General features: G+C 36.4%; 1 protein-coding gene across 1 annotated transcript in view; it reads left to right on the forward strand.

Annotated features, from left to right (window-relative positions):
- The window catches only part of GABRB1 (gamma-aminobutyric acid type A receptor subunit beta1), a 364,190-nt gene that overhangs the window by 130,891 nt on the left and 214,348 nt on the right, over window positions 1–18,951 (forward strand). Inside the window, exon 4 of the mRNA XM_075195245.1 lies at window positions 11,897–12,117. Within this exon, the coding sequence (XP_075051346.1) occupies window positions 11,897–12,117 (221 nt within the window). The remainder of the gene's footprint in view (window positions 1–11,896; window positions 12,118–18,951) is intronic.

Consider the following 18,951-nt stretch of genomic DNA (forward strand, 5'->3'; position numbering starts at 1 on the left):
CAGAGATAAAACATAATTGTATATCTAGTATTTGCATTCCCATATACTAAACATAATTAACCAGAAGGGCCCTAATTCAATAGGATCTTAACTTAAGAAACTTCTTATTATCAGTCTCCTGGACAAAACCATGTTACAATGCAAGGGGTGCAAATTAGTATTCTGTTTTGCACATAAGTTAAATACTGACTGTTTTTTCATGTAGCACACAAATATCAACTTTAAATTTCAGTGTACAAATAAGCTATCAAGTATTTGTGTGCTACATGAAAAAACATTGTAACATGGTTTTGTCCAGGAGACTGAAATAAGAAGTTTCTTAAGTTAAGATCCTTAATGAATCAGGCCCAAGATTATTAACATTTGGAGTGCCTTTAGTGTTTTAATTTGAGATGTACACAATGGGTAATAAATATACCGTTCAGATGATCTGAACAACATGTGCCAAAACTAACTATGTAGATATAACACTATGTATTGCTCATGTCATGTTACAATACTTTCAAAGAGGTCCAGTTAGACTTTCACCTTAATTGCAGACACCATACAGCGCTCAGTAAAACAAAAGGTTAATGCAAGTTTTAATTACCCCTAAATGGTATAGTTCCTCCTGGTGAAATTGCTTATAATGAGAACATTTGGTATGTGCAGATTCTTATTAGTGAATTCACAGGGGGCAGCCATTTTGCTTCTGTGGAGACCTTATTTCAGATTGCTTTTTAAATTTGCATATTCAACAAAATAGGCTATACAACAGTTTATTTTTCATTTTATGGGGGAGGAAATCAATTTTTGAACAATGTATCAGTGCAAAGCATAAACAAAATATCAGATCATTGCACGTATAAGTATCAGACATTTTATATAACAATAAACAAAACACATAACACATATTAAACAAAACACATAATAATGTTCTGTATGCTACCCACCTACATTGAATTACCCTTGTAACATTATTTTGAATTTCATTGACTTCAAAATTATACTATACTGTACATATACAAATATAAACAAACATTATTTTTTAGTATCTTTTGTAAATAATTATGTCCTTAGCAGACAAGCATTGTTTAAAAATAAATTTGCCGTACAGTTGGCTGCTACTTGTTAATAGTACAGTAAAGAGTATTTACAGGGTACAGGATGTCCTAGTTTCTTCTTCAGTCATTGTTCTCTTGAATAAATCAGTGTGTTAGACCTGTAGGTTAAAGTCTTGCATTTTATTGATGGAATTTTAAATTAAAACACTTCATTTAATCCTTCAACATCTTGTCATAGTGACAGGGGACCTGCTGTATGGCCATTGGCACCTATATAGTCTTTCCAATGTCACTTCCAATTATCCAGTCAACTTAACAGATACATTATACATGCTGTATGTGTATTTTCTGATATGAGTTGTTTTACCATTTTCATTTTGTATATCCCTCACTATGATTATTATTGTTATTATTATTATGATTTTTACAAATCTGCTGTATAAGTGAAGGACATTGAGTATATTCAATGTCAATGTGATGTGTGTGGATGCTTTTTCTTGTTACTATGCAGGTGATGTTTTTCCATTTATGTCTATGTTTTGTCTTGCACTTTATTAATATACATTTATGTGGATCACTTGTAAAACATCAGAAATTGGAGCTGACTTTCGTACCAAAACTCCTGCCAGCATATCTTAATAATGACCCCCTTATCAGAGTCACTGACATACTAGCTATAATTATGTATAGTCACATTTGTACATCAATATAATACTAAAAATGCTAAAATTGTTACTTTGCATTACTCTTTCCATACCTCCTGTGTAGAATATATATTGGTCGTAACCTACGCCAGGAAAGCCGCTAGTTTCTATGTCAGTTGACTCTGCTGTTGTCAAGTCCATGGGCAGCATGATGCAATTAATGTGATTCTCTTGCATTGCCCCCATCCACCCAGCCCATAATTTCCATTTTATTTAATTAAAGTAAAATTACAATGTCCCTGACCTTCACTGTCAGCACAAGTGATTGGATGCTACTGTTCCTGACCAGGTTTCCTCTGGGCATTGATGAACCTTCCACTCTCTTCTGGAGCCCAGTGCCATACAATGGCCCCAAGAGCCATCAATCTATCTCTTTTGAAAAAAAGCAGCTATTACTGTGCATTTGCACAGCCACTTCTGGCAGAGGTGGAACTAGCGAACTGTGGGCCCCGGTGCAGGGAAGCAGGTGGGGGAGGGAAGACGGACATATAGGATATGTTTGCACTTGGCATAGTCTCAATCTTTGCTTTAATATTTTGTAGGTTTGTACTTAGACAAAATACATAGTATTATAGTAATACATAGTAGTTTTTTTTTTACAAAATGACACTTTTTGACACAAAACTTCAACAATGCACAAAAGTTGTATTTGGGGACTGTTTTGGTCATACACGTTGTACAAGGTACACATGGGCCTTTTAAAATTCATGTTAGTTTCAACATCTTGATTTAATTTGTTGAAAATCTTGAAAGTAATCCTGAACTTTCAAATCTTGAACATAATATACTGAAAATGAACTTGATATTATTTAAATATATACTTTATGACAAATTCTTTAATCAAGATATAAAATAAGTTGAAGTTAGATACAAATGTAAAGTTTAAGTTGCCTTGAATTGATGGGTTAAAAAAGCCAAATTAGCACACTAAACCATTTAAATGCCATTAATGCTAGTAAAAGATTGTAAATGTAAAACCAATAGAATTGAGTCCAATAGCTGCAGCTACATCTTAATAATCCCCGGTAGAGGGTTTCACCTGCAGACAAGGATAAAAATCACAACGTAGAGAGCTAATTAACAACTGAGGGTGGCCTCCCTTACCATTATGCAGCTACTTTTGTGATTCAAGGTTAGACGGAAGTGTTCCATGTCTGGGTTCTGGTTTCCTGTGTGTGCAGAGATCACCACTTTATCCACTGACCACCATTGCTGTTTACATCCAGATAAGGACCATCTATCCTTCTATCTATTTTGTAAATGTGTGTGTGTATATTTAGTCTGTAAGGAAGAATGGGATACGAGGGATGATGCTTAAGCTCATATATTTAAAAATCTTGAAAATCAGCATACAAGCAAAATTGTATGAATCTATGGGCAGCACAGTGGTGTAGTGGTTAGCACTTCTGCCTCACAGCACTGGGGTCATGAGTTCAAATCCCGACCATGGCCTTATCTGTGTGGAGTTTGTATGTTCTCCCCATGTTTGTGTGAGTTTCCTCCGGTTTCCTCTCACACTCCAAAAACATACAAGTAGGTTAATTGGCTGCTAGCAAAAATTGACCCTAGCCTCTCCCTCGCCGTCTGTCTGTCTGTGTGTGTGTCTATATTAGGGAATTTAGACTGTAAGCTCCAATGGGGCAGGGACTCATGTGAATGAGTTCTCTGTACAGCGCTGTGGAATTAGTGGCGCTATATAAATAAATGATGATGATGATGATGATGATGGGCCTTCTGGGAGAGACAGAGTTAGTTGGGTGTTATTTGCTTTGACAACTACCACCATGGCTTGCATTGTCCATCTATACAAGTCTGGTGAACATAATAAAAAAAACAGTATTTCTTTTACATTTATTATTTTATCTGTGATATCTCATGTCTCATAACTTCCTGAAATATTCACATATAGAATTGTTACAGACATTAATAGTTGTACTCTTATATAAGTTAATTTGTATTTTAGACTTCATTTTCAAAGTCATTTATCATTACCTGCGTAAAATTTTAACATCATTTTAGTTTGTTGAAATCATTTATGAATTTCTAACCATACTTGTATTTCAAAATGTATTTTTATTGTAACATTTAACCCGTTGTAAGGAGTCCTGTTGTGTGCTTTCTTAATCTGTTTTAGATTACAGACCTTTTGCAAAAGGATGTATAAGCAGAAAAACTTATTGTACTGTATTTTGAGGTATTATCTGCCTTTTAGCTTTGTGTGTGCAGTGACAATAGTGAATGTTAGATGCTTTGTCATAGGTGGATATTATGATAATCTGAATGCAGTACAGATTATTTAAAGTTCAGGGAACACTTACGGATTTTTCAACTCTTCTTTATCTTAGCACAGTTTCAGAATCTTAAGTAATTATTTTCTGAGTATATTTTGATTTACAGAACTAATGCTCCTGCAAACGAAGAACATAAACATCTGAGTACTGCAAACCTAGGGCCATAACACAGAACTAACTGCAATACATCAATTCATGGAAATATGTTTCAAAAATACAATGGGCCAGTTGTATACTTTAATGTGACTTTTAGTCAGTAGTGCAAGTTGTTGTAACGAAATTCTTGATCTACTTCCATCCTATTCCAATATATTGTTGGATCAAGTGTACCTATTACTTTGCCCGCAAAGTATAGACATACAGCCGCATCGCGTTCAGATATTGGATTGATTTGTTCCAGACCTTATAAATCAAGTGCACTTTGCTTTTGTATTTTTTAATTTTCATAATACAGTAGATACTAATGCAGCTGATGTAGGAGTCGGTGAGTTCAATGTAACTATTAATGTCACAGATAATATGGAGATGGATTATATCTGGGGGACACTTGATGGTTGCACTTGCAGATGAAATAAAGTCGCACGCATTGTTTCTATGGAAACAGAATTGATTACTATGCAACGTGACATTAAAAACAATTTTCTGAATTAGAGAAATTACTCAATAAAGAAACTAGACCCTGGGTAGATTTAACTAGTTTAAAGAAATATGTTTAACAAAGCATGAGCCATGTATTAAGAAAACACCCACTACTGTTTTATAATGAGGATTTTACCCTGGAGTGGAACTAGATCATGACTGATTGCTCCATTAAGCTGATGCAACTGATAATCACCAGACATGAAAAATTTCTCTTAGATCTAAGAGTTCAAATTAAACTATCAAAAGAATCATTGTTTCAATCTCTGAACAAGTTTAATGATCTTAATAAAAAAAGGGAAAATAAATAAATGCTGGATTGAAAAATATTATCATGCCAACTATTAATATGCAAACTATAATTATACTAAAGTTTACAACGGGCATAATAAAAAAGTACTACAAAATCGATTCTAAAAATGGTTTGTTGCACGGAAAAATTTAGTTGTACCGATTAGGATACAATCTTGAGTTTCAGTGAACCATCACTACAGATGCAAGTCTACACTTGGTTTATAGAGGGCTTTTTTTTTTTACTTGTGATTGACTACCAGAAGGCATTTAAATAAATGGTGTAATTTGAATTGATGCTCTCACAAGCTCAGATTTCACAGCAAGGTGAACTGTCTGAACAAGGAGAGGCAGGATTAAACATAAACTATGTCTTATACTCAGTGGGACAGAACAACCTAGAGAGATTTAAAACAATTAGTGTGATTACTCTGTTCTCTAAGACTCTGGCTATGGACCAGTTGAAGGTTTTGTCAAAAGAACTTTATATTTCTCTAACCTATCAATTTTTGAGGGCTGTTATGGATGTAAATCAGTTTGCTAGATCATTTACACTAAAGGAGGTAAACCAGGCCTGTCCAACCTGCGGCCCTCCAGATGTTGTGAAACTACAAGTCCCAGCATGCCCTTCCAGCTATCAACTGGTTGTCTACTGGCAAAGCATGCTGGGACTTGTAGTTTCACAAACACCTGGAGGGCCGCAGGTTGGACAGGCCTGAGGTAAACCATCAATTTGTTCAGGACAGTTTTGATGTAAATCACTTTGCTAGATATATTACACTAAAGAAGGTAGCCTGTCAGTTTGATCATGCTGATGCCTCAGTATGATATTGCAAAAAGAATGGTATTGGTGCAAGATTTCAATCATATGTTTTTGCTTAATTAAATATAATGCCTCTAAAGCTATTGAAATGATAGCGTCTGTTTGTCAGAACGCTTCCACAAGATGCCCTTTGACCTTTGCCAATCGTTACACTATTTGCAATTTATACATTGAATCTAACTTGAGTTTGCATTATGGTTCTTGCAAATATTTGAAGAGGTTTAAATCTAAATCTTATTTATGGGTTGATGGGAGGAGCTCTGCCTCGTTAGTGAGGAGAACCTCTTTAGAGAGGCCAGTGCATGCGTGTGTGTGCGTGTGTGTGTGTGTGTGTGTGTGTGTGTGTGTGTTACTAAACTTAGACTCTAAGCTCCAATAAGGCAGACACCACTCCGACTGTCTCAACAATGGCTTACTACTAAATGACAGTAGTCATCCTTCACACCATACTAGGGTCATTGTGGTGGGTCAATGTTTATTTCTTCATCAGAACTTTTCCACAATGAGTACCTTTGAAAAACAGATTTTGTTTGTCAGAAGAGTCTATAATAAAGCCACATTGAAGAGTAGGGCTGATCTCACCCAGGAACAATTTAGATCACATTAAAACTTCAAATCCTGAGTCGGATATGAGTGTAATCAAATTAGGAACACCATAACCAAATAATCTCCCTATGTTCTATGATTATCCAGCATTCTATTAGTTAATGAAAGATAGCTGCCATTTTGTAAGTCAGTAAGCATTTATTATCTCTTAATATCTGGCCTCTAGTCATTTTACAGATTTTGATGAGTAGTCTATGCCCACAAGGCTGACATTTAAAGGTTTGTTAAAGTGACCTGTAGATGTTGCTTTATACTGTGTCCATTTCCTTTGAAATGTAAGTTATCTGTTTAATGTTTTCCCACACAACAATACATGAAATGCAATACAGAATATGTTATTTATTTGATTACGTGTAGAACCTGTAATATTCTATATGTAGGGTGCACTATCAGGCGTGTAAAATACAGAATGCTGGAACACATTGAAGTTGTATAGAGTTCTTCAAATGCTTCTAAATATCTTTACATTTCTCCTTCATGTGTTATTACTAATTTTAGATTTCAGGATATAGAATTGATTATGCCATCAATAGTACCTATGATTAAGGCTTAAGGGAAATCATTAGACAAAATAATAGATTTTTCTTTTTATTGCCAACATTTTTATCTTCCATTATATTACATTATGGCTTTTATTATTTATTTATATATTGGAATCTGTGACTTGATATTCATATTAATATTTACACCATTGTGTGAAGACCTAAGACTTTTACTGTCTCTTTTGGATTAATTTCTAATGACAATGATTGTAAACTGTTTTGTCTGAATGGTTCTGAATGAGTAAGGCACTGGCCCGATGATTGCACGATAAAACCTCCAATCAGCCAACATCCGACTGTTTGGTCAGGTATCGTGTGAGTGAGTATAGTCAAATGATGATTTAAAGTCCTCCCAAAGTGCCGATCATTGTTTCATGTGGTTGGTCGTACTGTTTAATATTTTCCAACCAATCACCGACCGATCATATAGTGTATGCACTCATGCTCATGATCTCCATAGAGTTTACAGAGTCATGTTCTTTTCAGCTGATCCTCGCCGAATGTCCCGGTGAATAAATGTAGAGAGTGCTGTAGAAGGAATAATTCATTTGTTCGACCTGAGATAGATTGTTTCGTTTGAGAGTCAAAGATGCTAACGAAATTCGTTAGGGCATGTATATAGCTATAACAAGGCATTTTAATCAGTGTGACAATGTTACAACAATGAATGAACGAACGAATATTGTGCTGTAATTCTATGAAAACTAAAGGACCAGATGTAGGGCCATATTAAGAGCACGGATCTGAAGGTAAATTGTGTCAGTGTGGATGGATGAATCGCCAGACTGATCGGAACTTCAGTCGTAGGTACAATCGTTTAAGATAACAGCTCGGTTGGAAAATTCTTTAGTGTGTACCTAGCCTAAGTCCCACTAACCCAAGTCCCTATAGGGGCTATCCTGTGCTTTCCATTTAACATTTAGTTTTTACTCTTTACTAGAATTTATTTTTACATTATTTTTTCATATATATTTCATATTTTTATCATTAAGTTTTTACCATAGCATCACAGGTTATCAAAAAATAATTCAATCTGTAATAATTTTTTAATGCTATTTTTCATTATCTTAGCAAATGAATAACTGTAATAGTTTATTAGTATTTAATTCTCTTTACTTGTATCATGCTTTTATGGTTTAAGAGAGTTTAATATACTGTAGACTCCATTCCAATATATAATTTTATATATTTTACAAATTGTCACCATAGATGTAAAATCAATCTTGAGTCCTCAAAGTTGGGTAAAAAATACCAAAAAGAAACACAAATAGCAGATCTGATTGTAAGTCTTATGGGGATTAAGCCTAGAGAACATATGCAATTCACACAATGGCAGGCTACATACTAAACAGCCCCACCAAGGATTATTCAATATATAAATACATTTGTATTACTATAATATAATAAGTGATTTACTAATAAGAAAAAATATTAAGTTTGCCAATACAATATAAGATCTTTATCCTCCACCATATTCATCCATGTTATTTATAATATTACTACCCTCTGGTAGCTTAGCATTACACTTATATACATTTTCTTCACTGGTATTACCAAAACCTCTGCAATAATTGTCATACACTTTTGCTACATACATCTACACTACCATCATTATACTTAGATACTATCATTTTCTTTCTGCCTGTTTAGGGATGGGATGGTTCCACTGTACCCCTCCCCACTTTTTAATGGTTGCCCAACTGGAACGAAGAGACAGATTTTTAGGCCTGTCCCACCTGATGTAAGGCCACTACTATGTATATGCCTTCTCAGGTATGGGTGGCCACACCCCTAATGAAGTTGGGGATTCAATTGATTTTGAATACAGGCGATTGGGTGAAAGTGAATACCTCTCACAGAAGAGTAACATCCAGGTCTGATTGCTGTAGGACAAGCAGACTGGTTCAACACATTACACTACCAACCATCATTGTTCTTATGTGATAGTTTTTAATGTTTGTTAATAAAATTCACATAAGCTGCGTGTTGGGCCTCTGTTTATTTCTATCCATAGAGAGTTAATATTTGGAAACACGACCGCTCAAAGGAAAACTTGCCTATAGTCATAAACAGATAAGCAAATTATGGATTTTACTAAAAGTAAGCAGATTTGATAACAGTTGCACTCTCCTTTTGTACTTTTAGCGAGTTTTGCAGATCAGTCTGCTAGTTGAGGAATCAAAGTAAATAAACAGCTGCTCTTATTTAGCACATTTTTTTATTGCTTTTTATTTCATTGACTATTATTTTATCATTGTGGTTGTCTTTGTTTATTCATTATCACTTATTAGTTTTTGGTCGGTATTTGTCAGATGTTAGGTAATGATAAAAGTATTCCATCAATGTTTTCAGATATTTTGAGATTACCTTACCTTGATTTAATGCTTAACTGGTTGTAATTGTAATCAATTGTACTTATGATGATGATCTATAGTATCAGGTGCTATATGAATACATGCCTTTTTGGACCTTGGAGGGGAGGTCCGCATGACAAGTGCAAGGGGCTTAATGTCACGATTTGTGCAATTATTCACTGCACTGTCCCAGCCAGGGAGTCCAGGGGATCTCCCCCATAATTTGAGCGTCTCCTGGACACTCCTGTAGAGTAGGCAACTATGTTTATATGTCCAAAACATGTAAGTGGATCTGGCGGCTTCCTATGTGTTGGTGTATATTTGAATAAAGCTTGGCCTTTACCCTGAGTGAGTCTGCTGCTTCTCGTATATTTCTCTTTGCGGTGTCAGCCTTCCCTTTTGTCTGAAAGGGTTTACACTGAGTCTGTCATGTGAGCTGACTACCTGCACCAATGGACAAGGTTTACAGCAATTCTGTATATGAACACAAATAACAGCTACACTGCATTTATTTCATTGGAAAAATATTTTGATACTGATCATTCTAATTGCAAAATGATAAGCCAGAAATATGTTCTGCAGACCACTAGAGGTTAGTAATATGCCAAAAAAAAATTGTATATATTATATGGAGGTAGATTAAGTATAATACAGGCTTATAATGAAGATTAAAGTTGGTCTGTTTTTTTTCTTAATTCTCTCTCTCTCTATCTTTCTCTTATCTGACATTAAAAAATATTTGAAAATTTGTACAATATAATTGCACTTTATGCAGATTGCCAAATCAGCCACCTTCAGAGCATAACATTTAAAATACATGATACATTACCTCTCAATACAAAAGAAAATCAGGTTATACATAAATATAGCATATTTCTTCATGTGATTACTCCAATTCTCCAGCTTTCAGTAGATATCACATGGTGTGTATCTACAAATCTGCTTGTAGATGTACATCACAATAAACCGTCTGTACACTTACAAACTTGGTCAGCTGAAAACCTGAAAGCTGCACTCAATATCTCACTGAAAGGCCATGTGTTAGATTGGGTACACACTACAGTGTTTTCAGCCAATTATCGAGCCAATCGCCTGATAAACGACCATTCAGCCCGATATCGCATTAGTGTGTACACTTAGATGATGATGATGATCATCATTTATTCATATGCCGCCAACATAGTCCGTAGCACTTTACAATTGGGGACAAACACAGTAAACCAGTGGTTCCCAAACTTTTTCAGTTCGTGGCAACCTTAGAGTCTCCAAATTTTTTCAAGGCACGCCTCCAAAATAATTACTGAGCAGCCCTGTTTTAGAAGTAGTTCGGTCAAAAAATTGTAATAAGTATTTAGGTCAGGACAGAAATACTTATTTAGTTGTATGCAAAAATGCCCTCTCTGCCCCCTCTGCCCTCAGGCACGCTGCTCCCTCTGCAGCCCTCTGTCACGCTGCCCCCTCTGCAGTCCTCTGTCACGCTGCTCCCCTCTGCTGCCCTCTGTCACGCTGCTCCCCTCTGCTGCCCTCTGTCACGCTGACCCCTCTGCTGCCCTCTGTCACGCTGCCCCCTCTGCTGCCCTCTGTCATGCTACCCCCCTCTGCCACGCTGCCCCCCTCTGCTGCCCTCTGTCCCCCTCTGCTGCCTGCTGTCCCCCTCTGCTTTCACGCTGTCCCCCTCTGCTGTCCGTTGTCCCCCTCTGCTGTCACACTGTCCCCCTCTGCTGCCCCGCTGTCCCCCTCTGCTGAACCGCTGTCCCCCTCCTCTGCCCTGCTGTCCCCCTCTGCTGCCCCACTGTCTCCCTCTGCTGCCCCGCTGTCCTCTGCCGCTGTCACGCTGTCCCCCTCTGCTGTCACGCTGTCCCCCTCCGCTGTCACGATCCTTCTCACTCTGCCCCCCTCTGCTGCCCTGCTGTCCCCCTCCGCTGTCACGATCCTTCCCACTCTGCCCCGCGCCAGCCATAAAAAAAAGAAAGAACACAAAAACTTACCAATCCGCCCGGCGCCGGAACCCAGCAGCCTACTCTCTCCCACAGCTGTCACTGACGTCGATATAGTTTACAGAGTTATGATCTTTTCAGACAATGATTATGACAGTTGAAGAGCAAAGATCTGAGGGTAAACCTTTTAAAACATGAACAGTGTGCACAATGAATCACCTGTTGATCCGGACTTTTTTGTTTCTTTCAGCCATTAGTAAAATCATTTTAGATAACACATTGGTTGCAAAATTCTGCAGTGTGTACCCAGCCTTAGAATTTATACACACTATACAATTGATATTAAAAGTAAGACATTACATTTCTAAATATATACTGCTACATTAATCATTGATCATTATCTATCACATAGCAAGAAATCAGGTATTTGCTTTCATTGTCAACTTGAACTAAAAAAATAATAGCTAATTGCTGACTGGTTGCTGTAATTGATTCCGTGCACCTTAATGCAATGTTGGTAAATAAACCCTTATGTATTTAGTAAATATTACATGTGCAAATTAATAAATCAAACTCATGAAACCTGGATAAATCCTTTAAGACATTAATTTGACATTTCAGTTAGCACTAGAGTGACAGTTTTCTATTGTTGTTTTTTTTTTACAGGACTATACTCTCACAATGTATTTTCAGCAATCATGGAGAGACAAAAGACTGTCTTATTCAGGAATCCCTCTAAATCTTACATTGGACAACAGGGTTGCTGATCAGCTGTGGGTGCCTGATACATACTTTCTTAATGATAAAAGATCATTTGTTCATGGGGTTACTGTGAAAAACAGAATGATACGACTACATCCAGATGGGACTGTTCTTTATGGACTAAGGTAGGATATATTTTATTTGGCTAATAAATATATTTTGTTTTATTGTCAAAGACTATTGATACATTTTTCTCAAGCTTGAACTCTTTTTGAGAGCTAACAAAGGCTTTATGTGCAGTTGCTGAATTACGGTCTTTAAACTACAGAATATATTGATGCTGTAAGAAAAATGAAGGTAAACGACAAGTCTTCATAGTACTGATAATAGGTCATGTGACAGCTTTGCAAGATGCAAATTATGATTTGAGTTATGTACCAGCTGAAGTTGCAGAAGATAAATGCAATCAAATTCATTATAATTTGCATAGAGAAGTAAAGGAGGAAATCAAAAGTAAAAAGCATTAAGCATAATTTTCCCTGCCAATTTCAAGAGGTGCTTCAGCTAAAAAAAGAACTTATTTCTGTCTGCTATGAGACCAATGAATGTGTCCTCTTAATCAGTCAAATGCTTGTAACGTTAAAATTGTCAGCACGGTGCATCATGTAAGTGATTTAACATTATTTTCTTACGATGTTTTAAGATAGATGGGCTGCGCTGAAGTGGGGATAAGTATCTGATTTTAATTATCACAGAGTTGAGTACTTGATATTTACCAAAATAATGAAAATTGACATGAAAGAGAGGCGAAGGATGTCATTGTAACTCAACTCGAAGAGTTGTTGTAAAAGTTCATTTGCAACTTTTCAAACATATTATAACATTTGTTGGTTTATTTCAAGAATCAAGGACCTAGAAAGTTTTAGCTACCTGGTGAGTGTTGATTCACCTTTGTACCAAATATGAGGTGGGCTCCACCTTCCATGATATATGAACAACAGTGTCCCTTCCTCTATAATTTGGCAGCTCTGAGCAGAACAACGGACCTTAGATTTAGTCAGTGAGATATGACTTATCAAAGCCAAGTAGCAATGGTTCCTAAATTATTACTGTTGGAGCCTATGTTTTTGGTCCATTATCTGTAGACCTAAATACATGTAGTTCTTTCCTGATGTCTTTAATGTCTCTCACAATGTTTTATATCTCTGCATTTTTATGTACTTATTTGGCAGTCTTCATTATGAAGAGCAAACTTCAAATAGCTTGAAGTGTTATTGTTATATTACAGTAGTATGTTCTTTCAGAGGGAGTTTTGCTTCCTCTTAAAGTATACACCTAATGGGTGTAAATCTATTAGGGAACTTATGTGCATGGAAATTTAACTGTTGTATCAATTTTAATTTGTTCTCAAATAGCTCCATTTAGAATGTAGGCATTTATTAGTTTCAGCTTTATTCTCACTGGAAGCTGCTATTTTCCAACATTGTCCTGTACGTCAAGTCCATTGCCCAGTATGTCAAGTTGAGCATGTAAACTTCCCTGTCTGCAGCAACATGAATAGACTCATGCGCTACATGACCAATAATCTATAATATAGACATTGTTAATTAATGTGTTTCAGCTAGGAGAATAGCACAGTCATTTTATAAATGTTTTTCTTTTATTCAAACATGTCCACAGCTTTAGGTCAACCACTGGTTCCTCCAGAATAGTGTTGGGCAAGTACCCAACAATTGGTATGCTGCACGGTGGTTAACATTGCTATCTTACAGCACTAGAAGTTGTGAGTTTGATTCAGAACAGATTCTGTGTAGAGCTTGTATGTTCTCCCTGTATTTGGGTAGATTTTCTTCATGTACTCCGGTTCATTTTTCACAGTCCAAAACACATACTGGTAGGTTAACTGGCTCCTGACAAAATGGACCCAAGTTTGTGTGTGTATATATATGTGTGTTTCTGATAAGGAATTTAGATTGTAAGCTCCAGTGGGGCATTAACTGATGTAAATATATTACATCTCCCAACTACATATTGTGAGATTGGAAAAACAATATGAAATGACCACCTGCCTACACATTCAGTTAACCTATAGCTGGTTTACATATGGATTGGCGAGTCAAAAACAATTGCCAAGCAGTCATGAACTAACCTGTAATATAGAACATGTGAATGACTTGGCTCACTCAGTGACTTCAGACCCACTAAAAAGAGGACGGCAGAGGGGAAATTAATTACCAGAGTGGAGAAACTAACAATGGTTATAGTGCTGTATGTGAAGCCCCTGAGAGTCACATGCACCCCATGTTGTTCACCACTGGTTTTTAAACTTTAATGGTCCTTCCAAGACTAAGGGCTAGATTTACTAAGCTGCGGGTTTGAAAAGTAGGTATGTTGCCTATAACAACCAATCAGATTCTAGCTTTCATTTGTTTAGCACATTCTACAAAATGACAGCTAGAATCTGATTGGTTGCTATAGGCAACATCCCCACTTTTTCAATCCCGCAGCTTAGTAAATCTAGCCCTAAGTGTGTTTTACTATAGTAATGCAGATAAACATTATTTTTCAGCGCAGAGTTTTTTTTCTTCGTTGCCTAGTATACTTGTAATATTCTACAGAAATATGTTGGATTGACACAACATACAAAAGCCAGCATAAAATAATGAAACATTTGCCATTTGAAATGTTTGCCCTACTGATGAAATTGAACTTTTATTAAAACTGTTCAGTAAGCATTAATCAAACATGAATGCATAAATTAATTGCCAGTCTATAAATAAATTAGTTAATTACGGGAAGACAAAAGCACTGTTTTTCTGTGCTGTATCTTGTAAACAGACACAGTTGCCAGCAGGGCAGTGAGAATAATTTGAGGCACACAGCGTTGAAAGGGAAAATGCAAGAAGTAGGATTATGTAAGCTATGCTTTAACTTTCCTGCACTAAGCTTTTATTAAATTGACACAGAACAGAACTAGTGCATTCACTGAGCCATAATCAACAAGAGCGTTACTTTACCCTTGTGGCAGCTTGCAGTAGAGTTTTACATTCCTTAGCTTTCCCTTATGGGTAATGCTGCTGTGTGCAGGGTAGAGTATGTTCTCTTTATCCAAGACAGCATGTCCTCATATCCTCTCCTGCAGGTCATTCCTCTAATCAAGAGAATAGAATTAATATAATGTGTATGCACATTTTCTTTATCTCTTTTCAATGCATGATATTATCATTTTTAATCTGAAATAAATTCAAACTGTTTGTCTTATATAAAACTTACTGTTCTATTTTTATTATGATTTTTTTTTGTTTATAATTTGGTGATAGTTTAATATTACAATTTTTTATAAATGTATTCCAGTTTAATTTTAATCCATAAATACACCAAACACCCTGTCCAGGTCCTAAAAATGTTATTCAATTTCTAGTCTATTCCTCACACTAGTACTTCTCTGGAAGTCCCTCCCAACCATCTTTTAGTTTTTTAATTTCAGCAGGGTTCCAGTAATTAGGCTAGGTACACACTGGAGAATTTTCCGACGGATGTGTTATCTACAACGATTGCACCTACAGCTGAAGGTCCGATTGGTCAGGCGATTTATGCGTACACACTAGACACGTTTTTAATGATTTTTCGAAGTCCAACAATCCAGCCAGCGACTTTTGACATATGGGGTCCCTGCAGTGATACGACGAAGAAATTTAAATAAAGGGCTCCACATCACTTGCAAAATAAAGCACATAATTGCCATTTGACTGACGTGCAGACACCACAAGTCAGTGAAGAATTCATACACACTACATGATCAGGAGGTGATTGGAATGAGATTAAACAGTACGACCAACCAAATGAAATAACGATCGGCACTTTGGAACGACTGTCCTTCATCGTGTAAGTATACACACTAACGCGATATCGCATCCAATAGTCGTCAATGTGTACCTAGCCTTACTGTAAGGGGGGGTCAGCTGGTCAACTATATTGAACATATGTGAGCGCAAGCTTAGAAAGTCATCTGACTCATTAGCTAAGATAGGTTTCCAGTTTCTGATTGGTAGCTGACCATCAGATGTCTCTGGTAGTTGTAAGTACTGGCACCTTATTGAAGTGAGCTAACAGCACTGGTGACAGAGCAGGGACCTCCGTTAAAGCACTAGGGAGGAGAATTTTAAAAACTTAATTTAAGGTTGAAAATCAATTTTAGACTCTAATATATACTATAAATACAAATTTATGGAATGTTTCACCCTATAAAAAATAAATGAGAAACAACGTAAAGTTATTTCCCCAAGTAATCCATTTAAGATGCATTTAGTTTACAATGTATGTGAATAGCCTCAGGATTGGTGGGTCACCATGAAGGATTGACCTTTCTAAGATAATAACTCAGTTTCCCTATTTTGTTTCTTTTTAATGAAAACAACCTTGGAGACTATAATGCAACTAAGATTGGCGCTATAGGCGGATCAGATCGTTTTTCTCAGTGATAAAAATGCATATAAGAACACCCCCTCAGTTACTACAGGCCTTAAGGTCCCACCCGTAATAGATACTATGTAAATATGATGATCAGACAGGAATATCCTTTGCTGGTTGTCATTTAAAAAGTTAAGTAAGCTACATAGGGAAAAAAAACACAGTCCCTCCTGGGGGTAAATGTATGAATCTCCGGATTCTTCATCTCCGGCGTGTTCAGCCTCTTCAGCGGTTAAATTTAGAAAAATGTTTTCTTTTTTGCCAAATGGTTATTCCTATGTGAAACCAACATTCTGAAAATGTTTATGCAAAGTTTTTCCACATTTCCACTTTTAAAAAAAATGGAAGTCAACATGCACCTATATATGTGCAAGGTGTAAATTAATTGCACTGCATATATGCATATATATATAGCAATTAGCAAATGACTGATTACTGGGGGTTTTAAAAAAAAGTTGTGTTCAAATAGGCAGCACTCTACAGTAGCCAATTGGATATTTGCTTTCTTGGCACTGGAATTATCAAAAGTAATGTAATGGAGGAATGTATACTACAGTTTAGATGACCGTACATTTGCACTTGTTAGTAAAAAAAAACTCTGTCTAACATTAATGCAACATGCCAAAACAAATTCAATAAAACCCTTTAGTTATCATCAAGCCATGAACAAGACTAAAGGTAATGAAAAATTGTATGTTTACGCAGATGGTGACTCCGGCTTCATACATTATCCTGTCTGAAGAAAAATAGCACACATCCAGTGAAAGAGATGATCGAGGGGGAAGAATAAAACATTCATTAGCCTCACTCCACCTTAGCGTAATAAAGATTCTTATAGCTACTGGAAGGTTGCCAGAATTAAGATGTGCAGTCATTCAACTGGGACTCTGTGGTTATTTAGCAACTATGCTATGAATATATGAAAGCAGGTGCTATTCCTTTACAAATTTGGTGCAAAATATGGCAAGGTGCTTATTTTTAAATGCCATCCAATTAAATTGTGAAGGTTAATGAGATCTTAAACATTCTCCCAAACAAAGACTATCTACATAAGGTTAACAGGAGCATTTTCAATAGGCATTTATCTAGGTTGTAGTATGAAGGTTTAGATTGTTGTGATTATATACTCAGAATTCCCAGACTTTCGCCCCTTTTTGCAAAGTGATGTATTCTGTCAGATGATCTTTATTTGTTGATTGAAAAATCTACGTTATTTGCAAAAGTTATTCAAAAACCAGATATAAAGACATTACATTCAAGTGTACTGGGTCACAGAGCAGCCGAAACACAATACACCATTAAAAAAACGTTTGAAAAGTTCAATTCCATGAAGACGTTTTCCTGGTCACACAGGGACTTGAAACCTCAATCTTCTGATCCAAAGTTAGATGATCTTTATTAATTAATTAGACCTTTTATGTACCATGTAAAGTCATTATCGATCACCTGACTGAGATTATTGGTTATTTATTTTTATTAGTAGAGATACTGTGCGGAGAAGTTATCACATTTTCCCATATCTAGTGGTTCTTCACCTTGATTAGAAGCTTCTAAAGTAACATTCTTCATGTGTGTCATGTGTGTATATCTCTTACAGGTGGCACGGTCCAGTTCTTGCCTCCTTATCATGACTGACATTCTTTTACTTGAGGCCTTTTAGGGATTGCATAAAAGTGAGATGATTGCAAGATTAGATGTTCATTAAACAATACAAATGTGGTGGTAGTCACTTTAACTATGCTGTAAACACAGACAGTGTTTACAGCAACATAAATAATCCGAATGTAAACACAGCAACATGTTAAAAACACAGATTTACGTATACAAAGACTCAGCACAATTCGATTGTGAGGAAAGCCCCAACACTTTAAAATGACGTCACTTTGAAGCACGACTTGCATATTTAAAGCGGCAATGCAATGGACATGGCGTATGATCATGTAATGTAAGTATGAACTTTACCATACAAGGATTAGGGTTAGGGTTAGCGTTAGGGCTAGGGTTAAGGTTAGGGTTAGGTTTAGGATTAGGGTTAGGGTTAGGTTACTTACATTACATGATCGCACACCAGGGGGTAAATGTGTGAACATGCGGGTTCTTCAACACCCGCGTGTTCGGCGATTAAATTTCAAGCGGCGCCGCATTGTAAAGGGAAACTTCCCTTTACAATGCAGCGCCGCTTGAAATTTAATCGCCGAACATGCTGAACACGCGGGTGTTGAAGAACCCGCATGTTCATACATTTACCCCCAGGTCCGTTGCATTGCCACTTTAAATATGCAAGTCACAGTTCAAAGTGACGTCATTTAACAGTGTCAGGCTCTGCTCACATCGGAACTGTGCTGAGTCTGTGTATAAGTAAATCTGTGTTTTTAACATGTCGCTGTGTTTACATTCGGGATTATTTATGATGCTGTAAACACTATTGGTGGTTACAGCATCTTGAACACGTTCTATACCCATTCAAATGACCCATCATTTACCAGTCCCTAAACAGCCTAGACTGCCCAAATAAGGCGCATATCTTAATAAATTATTAATAGGAAAAT

The sequence above is a fragment of the Mixophyes fleayi genome, chromosome 1 (assembly GCF_038048845.1).
Source record: "Mixophyes fleayi isolate aMixFle1 chromosome 1, aMixFle1.hap1, whole genome shotgun sequence".
NCBI classification, from domain to species: Eukaryota; Metazoa; Chordata; class Amphibia; order Anura; family Limnodynastidae; genus Mixophyes; species Mixophyes fleayi.